We start from the raw sequence: 19,257 nt of genomic DNA on the forward strand, positions 1-19,257 counted from the left end.
TTCCTTTTACAACAGACACCCATGGAATTTGAAAGTATTCACAAATAACCTTGGCACTATTCTTCGATGCATGGGACAAGTCTCAGGTGTGTATGCTGGAGTACTTCAGTGCTGGTTCATAATTTGTGCATCAATACAATGTGCAAGAATATATGACCAGTATACTGCTGCTAGAAGAGACAGAGCACAGATGCTAAGATCAGCATGGAACAGTTTCTGAGAAGTTTCCGAGAAATTGCTCTGGGTTGTCCTTACGATCTGTGTCTCATGGTTCCTGCTTCAGTATACAGCCAAACCTCATTATAGCAAAGTCTCATGGGAACCGCGAATTTGTTTGTCGTATCTGAAATTCGTACTAAAAGAATGCCTCCAGAAAATGCAGGAGATTGCCGCTAAGTGCGTGCACCACGCTGTGATATGATACCGTCAGGCTGTAACACAAAATGAGCACTCAAAAAAGCATATGTATTTGAAAAAATCTGTTATCACTTGTTGCCTCGTCGCGATAGCATTGCGCACGATGATGTCGCTCACCTTGTCGAGACAACGAAGTCCGTGTCAAACATCTGCTTCTGATGCCGTCGGGTGTTCCAAGAGGAAGTCCAGGGGGGGGTCATTTCACTGCTCCTGTGACATGCATCCACAACCATCATAGAATCGTGCATCTCCTCAGAGCACCAGAGTCAGTCTTTATCAACAGACATCAACCACATACCAAGAAGCAAAGAACGAAAGCTGTTTAAAGCACTGTAATCGACACACTGTTCGCTTTGATTCTGCTACATGAACAAGGTGTTACACATTATGTCAGAGTCTGAGGGTTGCCTCTCCTTCTGTAACTCTCGTGCCAACTTTCGCCAAGGTACAAAACCTTAGAAATGGAATTGTGTGACTCCTCCTGGGTACCAAACAGTGTTTGGTATAACTTCTGGATGATGATTCTTGCAAGGATGACTTAAATGTCTAAATAGCTTCTACGTGCCTTGTTTTTGTCCGGTGTCCTCTTTCATGGCTGTCAAGTCATTTTGTAATTTACTACATGATGTCAGGGTATTTTGTAAGGCCTGGTACCTTGGAAGGTTGAAGGTATATTAAATACCCATGAAAATAATATGGTATTTGATGTTTCCTGAATGTGCCATTCCTGGCTTCTGTGCGTTACATATGTGGGCTGCTATGGGCTCCACATACTGTTTGCACATTTGGCTGCAATTTTATCCCTGTGCACAGATTGAGTTTGATGTTGATATAATTCCATTTCAAAAGCCTCTGACTTGTGTGGTGTAGTGAATATTGTCACTGCTTGCAACATTTGAGTGAACTCGCATTGCCAGGAGACTGAGTTAACACCTACTGCTAGCACAATTTTTACTCCCATGATTAGGACACTTTTGTACTTAAAAAATGCAGCACCATTAAGGGGGTTAGGTACACGAGGCGAAAATTGAAACTTGTGCATCACGCCAGAGCGATTCGCTTGCAGATGGTCTACGGGGGCTGTCTTGCTTTCTTAATTTTGGTGAGACTGTGTTATGCAGTAGCCACCCACTCTGTGTACAGTCGTCAAATGTTCTGTGGGCTTGTTGATAAAAACTTATGGCAGCTGCATCATACACGGATATCAGTTCTCCCAGTGTGACAGGGAATCTGGCACGGCACTGATCCGACTTCTCTCAATTCAACAGAGCTAGGTGCCCTCGAAGTCTCTTATCAGCTGCAAAGAAATCGAACCTGCCTCGTAAAATAAGAGCCACACGTGTGTGTCGAAACTCCAACTATCTGATACGCTGCCAGACGTTGTTGTATTGTTCATTCTCCTTTCCTGTTATATCCAATGCTTTCGTCTTATGGGTCGGTTGGCATGGCCTCCTCCTCCTTGAAAACATGCATGGTATCGAGGCTTTGGAGTGCTCTGGAGTCGCTGTGAGCCGTGCAATATGAGCCAGTAATGCGGTTACAGTAATGCTGTTGATTTTTAATTTGTCCTTTTAGTAAGATTCAGCAGAGTGATAAGTGATAATTTGTGAGACAATATAATGCTACAACCACCCATGACATTATTTATATTGTCTTCCACATTTCCTGCATTAGTAGGAATTTGGCTATGGCTGGTTACATTTTTGGCTTACACTTGGCAACCTCTCTGATTTTGATATGTAGCAACCGTGGCTCCATGCGCATGCACATGATAACAAATAGAAATGCTGCACATGATTTTATTCTCCCGAGAGAAAGAGCAAAGGGTTAAAAGGCAATATTTTCCGCAGTGGGATGTTAAAGGTGGATTTCACTGTTGGTGTAGTCTGTGTAGATAAAATGGCATTGAAATTTTTTTCATCTGCTTTAGGTGTGACAATACCTACTCTCCACCTAAGCATGCTATTCACAACTGGATGTTGGTACCGTGATCCACACTGTCTGCCCTGGATTGAGTACCTTCACAGCGGAGCCAACAAAATATGGTACGCTTCATCATGATGTGCGCAGAGAACTGATTAGGTCACAGCTATTCTTGCATGAACATAGCCTAGATCTGCCAAAAAATTTGCTGTAATCGAATGGTTGTTAACATTTCTGTTGCCTCAGTCTTGTTACATTATGTAAAAGGCAAACATGTTGGATGTGGCACTGGGGCCTGCATCATAAGCTATGTAACGTCCTTGTGTTACTTAGGTACAGCGTACCAGCACAGAGCAGTGAAAGATTTCATTCAGCCATGACAGACATTATGCCAGAAGTATGCAAGGACACTGTGATTTGGTTGCCATCAGATTGTGCAATGGTGAGATACTTTGCAGAACTATATGAAGAAAATAAGATGCTTTCTAGTCGATAATATCCAACCAGTGCTACACGTAGCATGCTCACACAATGCATGCTCGATGCTGTCTTCCTAACAAGTTAATTTGCTCAAAAGTGATGATGTGGCACTTGTTATACACCCTAGCAGTATGTATCTGCATCTAAGTCAGAGTAACAGTGTGCTTCCATCACTGTCAGGTTCCTCCACCAATGCTGGTAGGCAGTGGGTGTCCTCTGAGCCGAACCATTCAGCAGAAAGGCGAATTTGTGATAATCTTCCCTGGAGCATACACGTCTACTATTGCATGTGGTTTCTCTGTGTCAGAGTCAGTTTACTTTGCTACTAGGGAATGGCTTCTCACTGCCTCTGAGCATTTTCAGGTTAGTACAACCCTACTTCATTATTACAGCTGCTCATTCACTCAGTGTACTACAAATTATTTTATGCTGTGCTTCCAAACAAATGGTAGTTTCACTTAAGGGACATAACTTACGTTACAGCACATTAAGGAAAGTTGTGAGCCCCCCACATTTTCCTTAGAGAAGTTGCTTCTTGGAATCGCTACAGATCTGAAGGAGACTCTGGAAACTTGTGAGAGAATCCTACCACTTTTGAAGAGATTGTGGTACGTTTATATTGTTTCTAGTGTGTACTTTTCATTTGTCAGTTCACTGAAGATTTAGATATTGTGCAAGCAATCAGGAAACTGAAATTGTACTGTTCAGCCTAGACATGTTCAAATAATTATTTGGAAACTGAAGCAAATAGATACCTAGACAAAGTACCTGGACAAAGCTAATACAAACCAAATAGCTATAAATCAGAATCAAATACGAAGCAAATAGTTGTAGAACTGGACTGGATGCACATGTGTATCGATATTATATGTATACGGTACACATCGCATATGTACGGATATAAATATGTGTGCAAAATATACCCTTTACGCTATATATTCATATGGATCAGGATATTAAGTAGCACTCAGTTTATTTTATGCCCTCACTTGTGCCGTTTTCGGACTTACGTGTTCAGCTTTGGAACTATTCGAAAAAAATTGGGTTTGGAAGAAACATTGATTCAATTAGAATATAGAATTCCGTATTTGGTTGAGAAATCGAATTGTAAATAGAATTATTTGCTTTGCTATTTAAAAAAAATTGTGTATTCGCATGTGCCTAGTTTAGACGCCATTGATTTTCGTAAGTATCCAGAGGAATTATTTCTTGTGCCACAAGTAGTTTGGAGCGAACAAAACAGAGACAGAGACGAAGGGGCGACACAAGCTTCTTCGTCTCTCTTCATTTTGTTTGCTCCAAATTACTTGTAGTCATGTACTAACTGAGCCGCATTAGGGTTATTATAGTGATACGGTACATCAATTTAAATTGGTGAATGTGGACCTATTAACTATGTCTCCAACTTAACTCTGCATTGGGGTGCAGTGCTTTATTCTTCTATCTATAAACTAGACACTTGGTTTTATGACCATACCAGCTCCCGTGGCATAGTGGTTAGGGTGGCCGCTTTCCATGCCGAGACTGGAAGGTGGCGCAGGTTCGAATCCCCGCACCGGCTGTGCTGTCTGGGGTTTTCCCTGGGTTTTCTGGCAGACTTTCGAGACGAATGTCGGCACAGTTCCTCTTGAAGTCGGCCCAGGATGCATACTAACCTTCCTGTCCCCCCGCTCCTTCCTGCTGTCCTCTCTCCATCTGTCCACGTCTGTATGCCGCTCATAGCCACAAGTTTAGGACCATTATGATTACCAGTAGTTGGCAGATACATGCAGTGCTGGGAACTCAGTGTCCCATTTATTAACTTCTTAATGTGCGTCACTGACTGTTGCATTAGTTGTGCACAGAGGGAAGTGGTATTAACCTTGTCATTTGCTGTAGTAGCACTACAATAATGTCTTTGGACACTGCACTCCAATAGCTCTGACATTTTCTATGGTAGTCAAGTTTCTGATTACGGAAAGGTGCTTGTTCCTTCTTTTAGTGAGAATGAGAAAAAGTACCGTGCACAGCTGACGCTGATGGGTCTGAAAGCCTTTGAGAGACTTCCTCACGTGGAGGTTCAAGAGAAGAAAAAGCCCAAAAGACGACCATACATGGACGAGGATGACAGGGAATGCGAAGTCTGCCGTACCAGATGCTATGTGTCAATGGTTTGTGCCTACTACATTTAGTAATTTTGTAACATGTGAGAAGACAGTGGTAAGCAGTCAAGCTGGTGGTGAGAATCCATGACACGTACCTACCAGCTTTTCTGGATTATCCTAAAATGCCTATGTATTTGAGCACTGCCATCGTATTTTACAGATGACTGTTGCAAATGACATAGCCCTTTTAACTATTTTCGAACTTGAATTTGGAGCAGTTACAAGCTTTGTCTTGCTTGAACTGGCATAATAATCACGATCACCTAGAATTTGTCAGCCATATCAAAGTTCAGTTTGTAAGAAATTGAAACTACCTAGATGGCAGCATGTCTTGTTTGTAAATATCGTCGTCGTAAAAGCCAAAAACTAGTTTTGGCATACAGGGTGTTTCACATGGCGTGTTATTAATTCTTGTAAAAAAATCTACTTGTCCGAAAAAGATGTGGTCAGTGGCATTCATCTTCTGGGAACTTTTGCCACGACTTGTGTCACTTTTCATTAGCTTTTTTTTCGTGGGAAGTTTAATTTTCAGAATTGAACTTCAAACTTTGCCAAGTAAAGGCAATGTTTTTTTGCCAGAAATAGACAGCCAATGTGGGAAATACCCCAACTAAATCATGTTCCCTGTTCTAGTGGCAACAGCTGAAAAAAAATACTCAAGAATTGTGGTTCTGAGATGCACAACACTGCCGGCCACCCTCATTTCGCAGTCATGAAGCGCTGTGAGAGGGAGCCTTGCCCCATCCCTTCAGCTACCCTCTCGGTGTCACACTAGCCGTTGCTGCTGATAATAGCATCCCTGTGTCACCGCGTATCATTTCTCTTACCTGTCTTTCCTCTGTATCTCTCCACAATTCCTTTGTGTTTGCATGGTGCGACACTCGTGGGTGAAACCGTCGCCCTGCCGACTTCTGTGCCCTACACCTTCAGCAATTGGGACGCATCATGAAATAACATCATTAAGGTATGACAAAATAATTGAAAAGGCACGAAGAAAGTGAAATGATATTGCATGTGTTTCTAGGGGTGGGCTGTAGTGAAATGAATAACAAGTATATGGTGACAATACAAGAGATGTCCCAACTTGGTTAGAAGAGAAGTTTACTTCACTCTGCTTAAAAATGAACTGGAGTTGTAGTGGTAGGTGGTAGCACAGGGATCAACGTCAACGGCTAGTGTGACACCGCGAGGGGAGCTGAAGGGGTGGGGCAAGGCTCCCTCTCACAGCACTTCATGACTACGAAATGAGGATGGCTGGCACTTTGCGCGTCTCAGAATGACAATTTTGGAATATCTCTTTCAGCTGGTCCCAGTGGAACAGTGAACGTGTCTTTTAATGGGTTGACTATTTCCTGCCTGGGCTGTCTTAGAGTCACTAAATAAGCTTCGCTTCAGAGTATCGATACAGAGTTCCAAGAGCGAGCATCACCACCTTGTTTTTGCGCCATGCTAGCTACGCGCACGGGCACTTTAATGCACAATGCCATCTATCGTGCACGGGTGAATTGTTTCGTTGAGCTCATCAAGTTTGACAGCCTTGAGCTCACCTTGACATCCTCAGGACGCTCTATTGGACAATACAAGGATTATCGCACAACAATCATGCACGCTTGTCTGTCCCACAGGGAGTATTATGTTACCCGTCTTTGATCCTCAACTGGGGATGGTACCGGTGTGCTGCGGAAACAAGATGGAGCGCCTGCTCTCCCTTGGACCTCAGTGCCGATACTCTGAAGCGAAGCTTATTTAGTGACTCTAGGCTGTCTATTTATTGAAGAGAAAGAAAAAAAAAGTTTGATTTGCTTGAGAAAATTTGGGTTTCAATTTTTCGAATTAAGCTTCCCACGAAAAAAAAGCTAATTATAACTGCCACATGTCATGGCAAAAGTTCCTAGAGGATAAATACCGTTGACGCATCTTTCTCAGAGAAGTAGATTTTTTACAGGAATTAATAACACATTAGGGGAAGCACCCTGTATACGTTTTCCTCTCACATAGGCTCGTTTTTAGTACCTAAAGCGGTGCAGCATGTAAACAAAATTTTAGTGCTGCAACAAAAAACAAAGTTGTCTTTCACTCCCTTGTCTGTGGCACATTCATTTCCTGCAACAATTTTGCTTGTGTAAAGGAAAAGATACTGAAGTCAAGAGTCATCTTATGTTACAGAATTAAATTAACACCCAAGATGGTTTCAATCAGTCATGGTTTCCAGAAAGATAGAGTACTTAAAACATTTGTCCTGCGCAAATATGTTTATACTTTTGACGTGAATATGTCTTTAACATCTTCACTGGGGTGGGGTGGTTTATACTTTTGATGTGATATGTCTAACATCGGCACTGAGGTGGGGTGGGGTGGCATTGTCGCTCAAACTGTTAATCAGAGATTACGAGCCCAAGAGGTGGGGCACCCAACCAGGCCCCACCCCTTGGCCTCGTAATCCCTCATCTCTGGAAGGTTGAAAGTGATAATGAAACTGGTCTCAACCTCAGCTCCCTGCGAGCGTGGCATGCATTTGAAGTTGGCTGTAAAGGGTGACTCACTCTGTCGTCTTGCTGAGCACAGCTGTCTCGATTGCGTTGCCAAAAGTGTGTACTTGAGATGATCTATAGTAAAGTGCGGGACTCATCTGTGAAGGTATGGGGGGGCATCAGCTCGAAATAACTAATTTTTTGGCTAATAAAAGGCATCGGGCCTTGAGAAATAGAATGGGTCCAGCTATGAGCAATGCGGAGTATGGCGGGCTCTATCGTGTGAGAAAGAAAGCCGAACGGGAAGCCCAGCAAAGAACAGGACTGCAGACTCTGTGTCGATTCTGACGTTTGCGTCTAAGAGATCATCGTAATATATCTGTGAAATAAATGCATACTTCGATGTCTGTCTTTACAGCGTCCCATGCGAGACGTATTCATGGAAAAACCTAGCGGTAGTAGCCCGGCTACTTGCTACCCAAATTTTTTTTTTTTTGTCATGGTCAGGTTTTAGGGAGATGAGCATTGAGGACTTACCATATGTTCTTTTACCCTGCCGGTTCTGTTCTTTAGAATGTCTCTTCCCCTATCGACAATTGTAAAATAATGCTATTTATTAGCGTGTACAGTAAACCATCTTTAACTCGAAGATTTCAAAATCGGGGGTAAAATATTCAAGGTAAGCGGAGTTTTTTTAGATGAGTGGAGTTCCAGAATTTTCAGTGTAGCGATGGTACAGTGTAAAAATTATAAATTTCAGCTAACTTACTTTTGCAATGGAACTGGGATTACACAAAATGAACACTACAGAATAAAAAAAAAATCACAAAGTTAAATTACTTGGCATCGAAAAACGTTGTGCTTGGTGTTCACTTCTATTCAATGTCAATGCTTTACGCTGTGTTCACATCTTCATATTGATTCAGGCACTCACGCTGTCAGAAGGCTCCCAAGAACCAACAATGAAACGTAGTGGCACTTGACACTCGCTTACATGGCACTGTGGGGATAACGGAAGCAACCGAGCAAAATGAGAAACATGTGACACTCGCGACACGTGCACAAGAACTGTCTGCCTGGTTGCAGCGACATGGCCATTGTTGCCCTGACAATCCCCCTGTCCTTGTAGAATGAGGAGAAAATGGAATATAGTGGAACTAGGGTTGCCACCAGGCCGGTATTATACCGGCACGGCCGGTTATTTGCTCTCTCTTCCGGTTGCCGGTAGGAAGGTGATACCGGCAGCCTTTTGCCGGTATTTGTGGCTCAACACCTTTCATAGGGTCTTTTACGGGGTTTTCCTTTCAACATTCCACTGCAGCTTGAATAAATCTGGAGCACAGATCCAACTCCGTAGTTGCCAGTCGTTTTCTTAATTATTCATTATTATTATCATTGTTGTCTTGAGCCAGTACGCTCGTTCTTTCTCTCTCTCTCTGTATACTGTCCACCCCTCACTTACTTTCTCTTTCCCGCGAACATTTCCTCCTTTCCCTCTATTCCACCTCTCCCTCAGCCGGTATTTTTCACTACGAAAGGTGGCAACCCTAAGTAGAACCTCGATATAACGAAACTCATAGGGACCACAATTTCTTTGGCTGCATCGAACATTTCGTTATATCGAGTGGAAGTTCGCGAATCACGATGCGCGTGCTGTACATAAGCTTCGATAACTCCAGCTACGCTCCGGAAAAGTTTCTTGGGAAAAACGACGACCGTGACAAATATAGCGCCAAAGGGCACCTACGGCATTTATTCTTACATGAAATAGGCGGTTATTCTCGTCTGCTAATACGTTGTCACGGAGAGCGTTACGGAAAATGAGATCATCGCAGCCGTTTGCAGGCTGGCCAGCCTGCAAACTTATCGTATGATTATCGTCTGCGATGATCTCATTTTCCGTAACACTCTCCGTTGCTACAACATCTTTGTCCATGTCAAAAAGATCACTTTGACTGTATGCCACCATGAGAACGAAGCGTTTCCCACGAGCTCACATTGGCGCTTTGCGTCTCGTGCTCTTCGCTGTTACCTTCGTCCTGTACTTGGCTGCAACCAGACAGTTCAATACCAGCCTTAAAGGGGCACTAAAATGCAAAAACAACTTGCTCTCAAATGAAGGCCCGTGTTTCAATGAGTACAATTCAAACAAAATTAGCCATGAAAACAGAGCTGTCTTTGGCGGCAACGAATGGGATCCCCAGGAGACAAAAATTGGCGGCATCCAATGAGACACCAGAAGAAGCGCGCGCATACCTATCGTGCGTGTGTGGATTTGCAATGGGTTCGATCGTACTGTTCCGTATATGCTCCGCATGATGCACACTGTTGCATTTTTCAATATCAATTCACTGAATTGTAGCCCACAACAGTACTCGCGAATGTTCCAACCACAACATTTATCTTCATGTCCTGAGGACAGCGACGCCAGTCCGCTGTGCAACGCGCACTATGTTTCTAACCAGAACTGCTTCACGGCATGGCACACGCGTGCACGTGCAGCATGGACTAAACACCGATGCACGAGCTGAAGCGTCGTTCACTGCTTAGCGCCGAAGCAAGAAAGAGTCCGGTATAATTGTGATGGTAGCTTCGGAACGGGATCAAAGTTTTGAATCATGATAACAAGTACGAAATTAACATAGCGTGTAACGTAATTTGAAGTGAACTTTGCTGCTTAAAAGCTGTTGCATTTTAGTGCTCCTTTCAAAGCGCAAAGGAGAAACCTCAGAAGGAAAATTCCGAACCTTCCAATAACTTCCTTTTGTAGGCACAGATTGCTCCTGATCCTAAACGAGAGTGCCCTCCCTTTGCCGTGGGAACAGAATATGCTGGTTGCACCCTTTGTTTTCGTGACCCTGGAGTCAGCTTTGGGGTCGTAAACCTTTTCTCGTTCTTTCGCTGTATCGAGGCGGCGACTAAAAAATATTTCATTGTAGTGGGAGTGAAAATACATTGGCCTCTATGGTCCTCTGCCGGGGAATCCAAGTTATTTCGCTCTGTCGCGAATGTCGTTATTGCGTTTTGTTGTAACGAGGTTTGATTGTAAACACCAGAGTTCGAGGTAACTCGTTACTGTAAGTAAGTTCCTGTTTTTGGTAACTTGTCACTTAACTGGGTACTTTTGCACCGTGGTAACATTCAGAGGAACTTGTTCCTTTTTCAGGTAACTTTGCCAAAGTAACTTAAGTTAAGTTCCAAGTTACTTTTAACTCGCTTTTCACTCATGTCCACATATTTTCTTGCTTTCTCTCCGGTTCCTTCATGGCATTTTTTGCTATAAAACGTGATATTCAATCAATGACAGTATTTTATTCAGGAAGTAAGAACCGCTGCCATTGAAATGAAGCTGAACCATTGTGCGCCCACAGGGAGTAAGATGCAAAGCGTTCGAATAGACCTCTACCAGAGAACGTCATCATGATGTTGGTAAACAGATTGAAACCGAAACGAATCGGAAGGAGAGGGCTGGGTGCCACGAACGGGCACTTGTTCGCTGCCTCCCATTGAAAGAAAAGTAGGACCTAGGGTCGCGTCCCTTTAAGGGGACATATCGTAATCCCCTCAAGACCGTAGCTTTCGGGCGCGACCTTGTTCTAGCTTCCAGCGTAGTTTAATACCAAATTTGGGCGCTGTCGAACACTATGACGTCATTTGTTTACGAACAGGGAAAGGTCTATTGTTGGACATAAAAACAAAAACGATCTAAGCGTGTTGCACTCCTCCGCAGGCAACTCAAGGTCTAACTCAACCGCTCACACGCGCTGCACCTGTGTAGTGCTATTTTGTGTCCGAAGTAACTTGGAAGTAACTCGTTCTTTTTTTTTAAGTAACTAAATAACTGCGAGTTACATTTCAGGCTGAAGAACTTCGTTATTAACTTATTTACATTTTGCACATGGTAACTTGTAACGAGTTCTTTTTGATGGGTAACTTCTCAATCTATGGTAAATACCGCTCAGCTGTTGACCCGGTAGAACGGTGTAAATTCAGCTAACGCAGCTTTAGGCGCAGGAGGGGTTTGACACGCGGCAGCACAGGGCTGCTGTACATGGATTTTGAAATTTTGGCTGACTACATTTTGAATTAAATCTCAAACATCTCTTGAGATAAGCGTTAACAAACACATGACCAGTATTGGAGTTCATTCCGTGATGTAAGAAACCTTTGACTTAACGGACATTTGAAGACATCTGAGTTCGAGTTAACTGAGTCGAGTCTGAGTTCGAGTTTGAGGTTGTGCTGTATTTTGTTAGGCACCATGCGGTGTTCTGCGTCTGGCTTGTGACTACATGATTGTGGGTGTAAAAACAGTAAATCTCGTTTGTTATGTGCATGTAATGCATTAAGCTTCGAGGTCAGTGATGCTGAAAGTATGTCATGCTGAAGTAAAGTTATGACGTGGTCTGATTCCTTTATTGAAGAAAGAGCAGATTATGCTACCAGATTCCCTGTTTCAGAAAAATCTTGCTATATGCAACAGGTTGCCTTGACGATGATGGTTGTAGTGAAATACGTATGCATTTCACGCAGTAATGGATGTGGAATTGCAATTAGTTTGTAATGTCAGAGTTGAGTATAAACAGCGCAGCAACATTAACCTTTTTTATTGCTCAAAATGCACATGCAGGTTGTGAATAGTCAAGATGACACATTCTACTGTCTGGAGCATGCAGTGCAGCAGTTACAGGGAAAGAATCCAAAATCCTGGACTCTAGTGTACAGCTATGACATGGTGAGACAAAAACTGAAAAGCATGTGTTATGTAGCAATTGTGAGTTTTTCAGGGCTTGTTTGCAGAAGCTGGACAGTACCTTTTTCTGAATACAGTGCTTATAACATCCATTCAATAATAGGCAGATTTATTAGACAAAGTACATATGAAGTACGGGAGGATCCACGAAGGCATGAATTAGGGTTCGCAATCCCGAGCCGTTTTTACAATCCCGGGATTTCAGGATTTGGAAATGTGGATCCCGAGATCCCGGGACGGGATCGGGATTTTTGCAACTATACCCAGGATGTCGTACAGGACTGTATCCACTTGCACAACCATGCTATCACAAATTGCGATATAGTTCGCATCTTCTGTCATCCTCACAGAACATTCTAGTGAGAAAAAAAAGCGCAAAAAAAACTGCTCACGGGGCAAAACCTGCGTATTACATTGAGCATTCGCACCGTGCCCGAATGTCGACTTTGCAATGAAATGCGTCTCTTCTTGTCATCTGCTATGGAATATCTTCTGGCTGCGCCCCAGTATATTTCCCGCAGTTAGTAGTGCACGAGAAGATACATACTTATGACATACAGCAGTTCTACTTACGCAATGAAGTATTTCGCATCATCCGCTAGAGTATTCTGGGGAATGTGGCTTGTGTGAATACATGGAATGGTGCATTTTGCTCTTCTTGCCTTTTATTGATCCACAGTGACTGTTGTGTTCTATTCTGCTAGCCGAGTCTATAGTTTTCTGAAAAGGCTGTCTCCATTTTCTCTTTTTACTTTCAAATATATATATATATACAGGGTGTTTCATTTAACTCGAACCCCACCTTAAAAAAATAACGGCTCATTGCATCACAACGAAGCCTTCCTAGCAGTCATGACTAGGAACTGGTGCACGCGTACAACTTAATTACGCTTTACCTGAAAATAATGTGATATTGACTCTTTCTCTATGTACAGAACAGACCGTAGCAATGCTCGTGAAAATACTTACAATTTCAATGGAAATCTGAAGCAAAAAGAGCACAGAATAGTTGTACTTACGTCTGAATGAGAATATAGTTGGCACAGCGTTTGGCTTTAATTTTCGCCATCCGTCTTGTCTATTCAGCTCGAACTGGTCTTCCTCGAAATGTGCCTGTGATGTCATATAATTATTGACTTACCCATTATCGCACGCTAAACAAGCTGTGCTATGAAGCTTTCGTGCCATAAAGAAACATGCAAAAAAAAATTAACGCGACATATTCCAAGGATTCCTTCACTTCAGTAATTCCGGAAATAAGTACAAAGAGACACTACAAGTTATATAGTATATACTACAGCATTACCCCACGAACTTGTCCATTTAAATACATTGCAATTATGTACTTACTTCGCATAACGCTGAACTGGAGCTTGGAGTCCATTTGTCACGCTTGCACTGAACGAGCCATTTTTTTCGTCTTTCCGGGTCCCGCGGAAAGGTGAAGCACCGATATTCTTTCCGGGAGGAATTCGAGCACGTTGGAGCACAGCAACCAACCATTTTCTTCCAAAAACACACTTCCAATGACGAAGTCCCGCCTCGCTCCTACATCTGTGCTCAAGAAAGAGCGGCAGTCAGTGAGCAAAAATGGCGGATGCCTCGAGGCGCTGGTGTGGACCCGTCACTAGGAAGTCCCCACCCTGTCAACGACAACGGATGAGGAAAGCGTGCATTCAGGCACCCTAAAGAGCGCTCGATCGCAACGCCCTCCCACGTCCACTTGACCAAAAAGGAGATATGCGATCCATTCCACCTACACTCTTATCTATCATCCTTGTATGGTGCTGTATCTGCTAGACGATCAGAGGGCACAGTGACGATGACAACGCGGCATTTTGTCTTTTTATTGTTTGTTTGATGTCCTCCTCTTTTTTTTCTTCTTTCGCCGTGAATCAACTGAAAGCATGCGACAGAGAAGGTGACCTCTCAACGGAAGCACTTTGAACCTCGAGCATGTGTTTACAAAATAAAAATAAAAAGCAAGCAAACCAGAGAACACAAGGAAGAGCTGTCGCGGGTGGCATTTGTTCAGACGCTCTTTTAACGTTTACGCATTTACTCATTTACGGCCACTCTTTGTAGAATGGTTTGTGGCACAAGCAATGCGTTATTCCAGCGAAGAGCCAGCGGGTATGATGCTTCCCCTAAGTGCTGCACAGGGAAAACAGAAAATAGCAGGATAAAAGTAATCTGCTCTTTTTGATGTAACATATTTTAATGACAACTTCTTTTAAGATAGAGCAACGTGAGACTGCATTTCGCACATGTATTCCAACGTAACAGAAACAATATTATGGACATTCAGAGCAGGTGCTCGAAGAGGTCGCCTTGTGTCGTCACACAAAATCGGCATCTCCTGACTGTGTTCTCGATTGCCCTCCGCAACATGTCCTCGGGAATTCCACAGCAAACTTGAGTGATCACCGCCTTGAGGGCATCAGGCGTTGTCGTGTCCTCGACGTACACGTGGTCCTTCACATATCCCCACAAAAAGAAATCCGAAGGTGTAAGGTCCGAGGACCTGGCCGGCCATGGCACTGGTCCGAAGTTTCCCACCCACTGGTTAGGAAATGCGTGGTCGAGATAAGCGCGAGCTGGGCTGGAGCTGTGTGCGGGAGCGCCATCGTGCTGAAACCACAGCTGACCATATCGCGCTAGTGGGAGGTTGGCGCAGAACTCTTCCACGGGGCCCTGAAGGACCTCGTTTTGGTACTGTCCGTGGTCGGTGTCCCACTAAGGAAGGCGGCCCCAATGAGGGTCGCATAGTGCAACCGGGTTTCGAAGTCTCTCTGCTGCAACTGTTGATGCAGCTGAACGTGGTGAGGATGGAGGCAGGCCTCTTTTGCTACCCTCCACACCGTCGACAATGGAACGCCAATCTGACTGCTGGCCTCGCGGAGGCTGGCTAGAGGGTGTGCCTCAAAGAACGCCAGGATGTTGGTTCGAACATCGTCTGAAGGTGTCGATGACCTACGACGCTTTTGGGAAAACTTGCCAAATTCTTTTAGCGTCTCGTGTTGACAAACAATCATCGCAGGTCTTGGTCAAAAAGAGGAAAAGAACAAAAAGAGAGTTTCTGCAGAGAGAGAGAGAGAGAGATTCTGCAATATTCCTTGTTGTAGGATTGGAAGACTGCTTCTGATTTCATGGGAGTGGTATGCTATTTGAGGGCTGTTCTCTGCTATGGCTTGCGTAGTTCACATGAGTCAGCAGCTAACGTCGTCGTAATGTGTCGAGGACGATAAGGTTGGTTCGGTTTCGGATTGCAAATGATATTGGACACCGGTTGGCAAAGTCGGTTGGACACCGTTCTTTCCTTTTCACTCGTGCCACCGAATATTTGTTGTCAGAAAAGCCGAAATTTATAATCCCAAAATCCCGGGATTTGGGGACATGAAATTATGCTGAAATCCCGGGATTTCGGGTTCCCGGGCTCCGAACCCTAGCATGAACGAGGGGCGTGTCGTCGACTGATCTTCATCATTGACGGGAGTAACGCGCAAGGGGGAAGATAAAGTCGCTAATTTGTTAGACCGGACGTTTATTCTTGTCCTCGAAACACTCAACCACTCAATTACAACGCGTTCATCACCAACAATCTCTCGACGCCGATGTCCCTGTCCCAGTCTCTACTGACTAGGCAGTCTCCTTCCTCCCTGCTCTGTCCTCTGTGTCCCCCGTACCGCACGTGGTCTCTTCCTCCTTCCCTCTCTAGCTCCTTCTCCTCCCCTCTCCACTGTTGCCTGCTCGCTGCTCCCCGCTGGCTGCGGTGGTGGTCTGGACACACCCTGGCTTCCCTCACAGTCCCCCCCCCTTAAATCAGTGCAGGTGGGGGTCCAAGTTGGATGGTACGGAGTGAGCTGATCAGCGTTTGCGAGGCCTGCCTTTTTTCCTCTGATGTCGTCTTTGAGGGTGTATGTATTCCGTCCACATCTCCCAGTGATGCGAAACGGTCCTGTCCGGCGTGGGGCTAATTTGGCCGTGAAACCTGTGCTCGCTTTGCTCAGGGGATGCGTGTCCCTCAGGACGAGGTCTCCAACTGCAAAGGAGGCTGGCTGACGTCGCTGGTTGTAGTGCTGCTCCTGTGTGGTTTTTGCCAGGGCTTGATGTTCTTTTGCAAAATCGATGGCATCCTGTAGGTAGAGGTCTAACTCTGCAGCAAGGGTGTGTGGGGCAGAAGGTGGCACTGTGTTGGATCTCTGTTGCTGGCAATCCCAAGGTGTGCGGAGCTCACGCCCGTAGCACAGGAAGGCTGGTGTGTACCCCGTGACCACACTTTCAGCCGTGCGCATTGCAAATGCCACCTCTGGTAGCCTCTTATCCCAGTCACGGTGGGACGAGCAATAGTTGACGATGGACTGCTTGACCGTAGCGTTGTGGCGCTCCACAGTTTGGCCGGCTGGACGGTAGGGTACTGTGTGTCTCTCTTTGATGCCCCACTGTCTGAGAATTCCTTTCCATAACTTGCTGACAAATGGCTTGCCGTTGTCACTGGAAATGGAAGAGGGCGTGCCGTGCCGGCAGGAGACTTCAATCATCCTGTCGATGATGGCCTTTGAGGTTGGTGAACGTATAGGGAAGAGTTCGATGAACTTTGTAAACTTGTCTAACACAACAAGGATGTGTTTATTCTGCCTGGGAGTCGTGGGAAGTGGGCCGACGAGGTCTACGCTCAGCTCCTCCATAGGGCGGGTTGACCAAGAGCTGTCCATAAGCCCTCTCGGCTTCTGACGATGGGGCTTGAATCTTTGACATTGCTGACAGCCACGCACATAACGTGATGTGTCCGACCACATACCTAACCACTTAAACCGGCTTTGAACACGTTTCAAGGTTTTAAAGAAGCCTGCATGACTGCTTAGGGGATGGTTGTGTTCCAATTTCAGAACCAGATCTCGGAGGTGCATTGGCAACCAAGCAACTTTCTGGTCACCTACTGTACACATCAATATGCCCTCCGGTGAGACTGCACTATCACTGGCCAGGTCCTGCACCTTCTTCTGTGTGCTCTGGTCGGCTGGTCGCACCCCGGCCTGCAGATACAGGAACAGATGCTGTAGCAGTGGGTCTTTCCGTTGTTCCTCCGCCAACCTGGCACTGTCAGTCAATGGGGCCGTATCGACGTCGTCAATGTGTGCTGCAGTGTCGAAACGGACTGTCTGTAAAGGTTCTTCCATTTGGATAGGAAAAAGATCTTCCGCCAGACTTGGAGTAGTCGTTTGTTCCTGAGTGGCCACAGGGAACCTGCTCAGAGCGTCAGCTGGAATATTGCAGCGTCCACGGCGGTGCTTGATTTTGCAGTTGAAGCCCTGCAGCCTCAAGACCCACCTCCGCACCCGGCCAGACGCTTGGTCTGTTTTGAACATCCAAGCCAGCGACGAGTGGTCGCAATAAATCTCGAAGGACGTGAACTCGACGTAAGGTCAGAACTTGTCGACAGCCCAGACCACTGCTAAGCACTCCCATTCCTGTGTCGTGTAGTTTCGTTCTGCGTCATTTAAAGTCCTGCTGATGAATGAGACCGGTCTCAGTTTGTTGTCCACATTTTGCAACAAGACTCCAGCGATGCCAACCCCACTGGCATCCGTTTCAATTACAAAGGGTTTGTTGAGGTCTGGCAATGCGAGCACTATCTCTGCAGCTAATGTGTTCTTCAAGGCTTCGAATGACTCCTCCTGCTGTGCGCCCCACACCCAACGTGCCCCTTTCTTGAGCAAGTCTGTTAGCGGCTTTGCTTTATCCGAAAACCACGGTATAAAGTTGCGGTAGTAACCCACCAGACCGAGGAACGTCTGGAGCTCCTTTATGGTGTTTGGGCGGGGAAACTGGGATACTGCTTGCACCTTGTCGGGGTCGGGGCGACAGACACCTGGCGAGATCACATGCCCGAGGAACTTCAAGGTTTGTTTGCAGAAGGCGACCTTGCTGGGATTGACTGTTAGGCCGGCTGCATCAATTCTGCGCAACACCTCTTCAATGTGTTTCAGGTGATCTTCATAGGTGTCTGAATAGATCAAAACGTCATCGAGGAACGCCATGACGTATTCATGCTTGATCCCCTGCAACACCTTGTCCATCAGTGCTTGGAACGTGGCTGGACCACCGGCCACACCAAAGGGCATCCTCTTGAATTGGAACATGCCCTTGTGGCACAGGAAGGCAGTCTTTGGCACGTCCTCAGGGGCCACTGGTACTTGGAAAAACCCTTGAGCGAGATCCAGGCTGGTGAACCACTTCGCAGTTCCAAGTTGGGCCAGAACCCAGTCTGTCCGGGGCATGGGGTACACAGGGATGCTGGTCCTGGCGTTTAGTGGCCTGTAATCAACAGCCAAGCAGTAGCCACCAGTCTTCTTTCCCACAAGTACCGGAGCACTAGCCCACGGGCTAGTAGTAGGCTCAATAAGGTCCTGGTCCAGCAGATCCTGGATGCACTGATCCATAATGTGCCTCTTTTGAGCATTTACTGGACGAAGTTTGCAGCGCACTGGTTGGTTTGAGCCAGTGTCAATCTTGTGCACCATTAGGGAAGTGCACCCAGGCTCTGTTGTGAAAACGTGTTCGTAGGTTTCCTTAAGTTCTTGTAGCTTCTGATAGTCCACTCTGTCATTGCAGAGAAGTACCTGCTCCTCCTGATCATTCCAAGGATCCTCTCCACATTGCTCTCTAGTTCCAAAGAGTGCCTCCAAACAGCCACCAATATCTTCCTCTGTTTCGTGTGGGAGTGACGTTGCTCCATGAGCCAGTGAATCTACGCTGTAAAGGGGTGACTGGATTTTAATCTCTTCGGGTACATGCTTTGGTTGTGGCCGCCTCTTGAACTTGATATGATGGTGAGGGTCCATGTTTCTGGTCCATCCTCCTGTGCCCATGTGTAACGAGATTCCCACCACCTCCAGAAAGTCCTGCCCAAGGACAATGTCGTGGCACAATTCAGGCAGGAGGAGAAACCGTTGTTTTCGTGACCCCCCTTCCCACCTGATACGGCATCTCACCGAGTGTGCCACTTCTGACCAGCCCTGAGCCAGCCGTAGTGTCCGTCTTTCTTGCTTGACACTTGCTCCAGTTT

General features: G+C 45.5%; 1 protein-coding gene across 1 annotated transcript in view; it reads left to right on the top strand.

The window, feature by feature from the left end:
* The window catches only part of LOC135378241 (protein Jumonji-like), a 60,260-nt gene that overhangs the window by 34,975 nt on the left and 6,028 nt on the right, over nt 1-19,257 (top strand). Inside the window, exons 12-18 of the mRNA XM_064611204.1 lie at nt 16-86; nt 2,348-2,462; nt 2,674-2,782; nt 3,001-3,183; nt 3,304-3,428; nt 4,802-4,970; nt 12,066-12,170. Of these exons, the coding sequence (XP_064467274.1) occupies nt 16-86; nt 2,348-2,462; nt 2,674-2,782; nt 3,001-3,183; nt 3,304-3,428; nt 4,802-4,970; nt 12,066-12,170 (877 nt within the window). The remainder of the gene's footprint in view (nt 1-15; nt 87-2,347; nt 2,463-2,673; nt 2,783-3,000; nt 3,184-3,303; nt 3,429-4,801; nt 4,971-12,065; nt 12,171-19,257) is intronic.

The sequence above is a fragment of the Ornithodoros turicata genome, chromosome 1 (genome assembly GCF_037126465.1).
Source record: "Ornithodoros turicata isolate Travis chromosome 1, ASM3712646v1, whole genome shotgun sequence".
In the NCBI taxonomy this organism is placed as follows: domain Eukaryota; kingdom Metazoa; phylum Arthropoda; class Arachnida; order Ixodida; family Argasidae; genus Ornithodoros; species Ornithodoros turicata.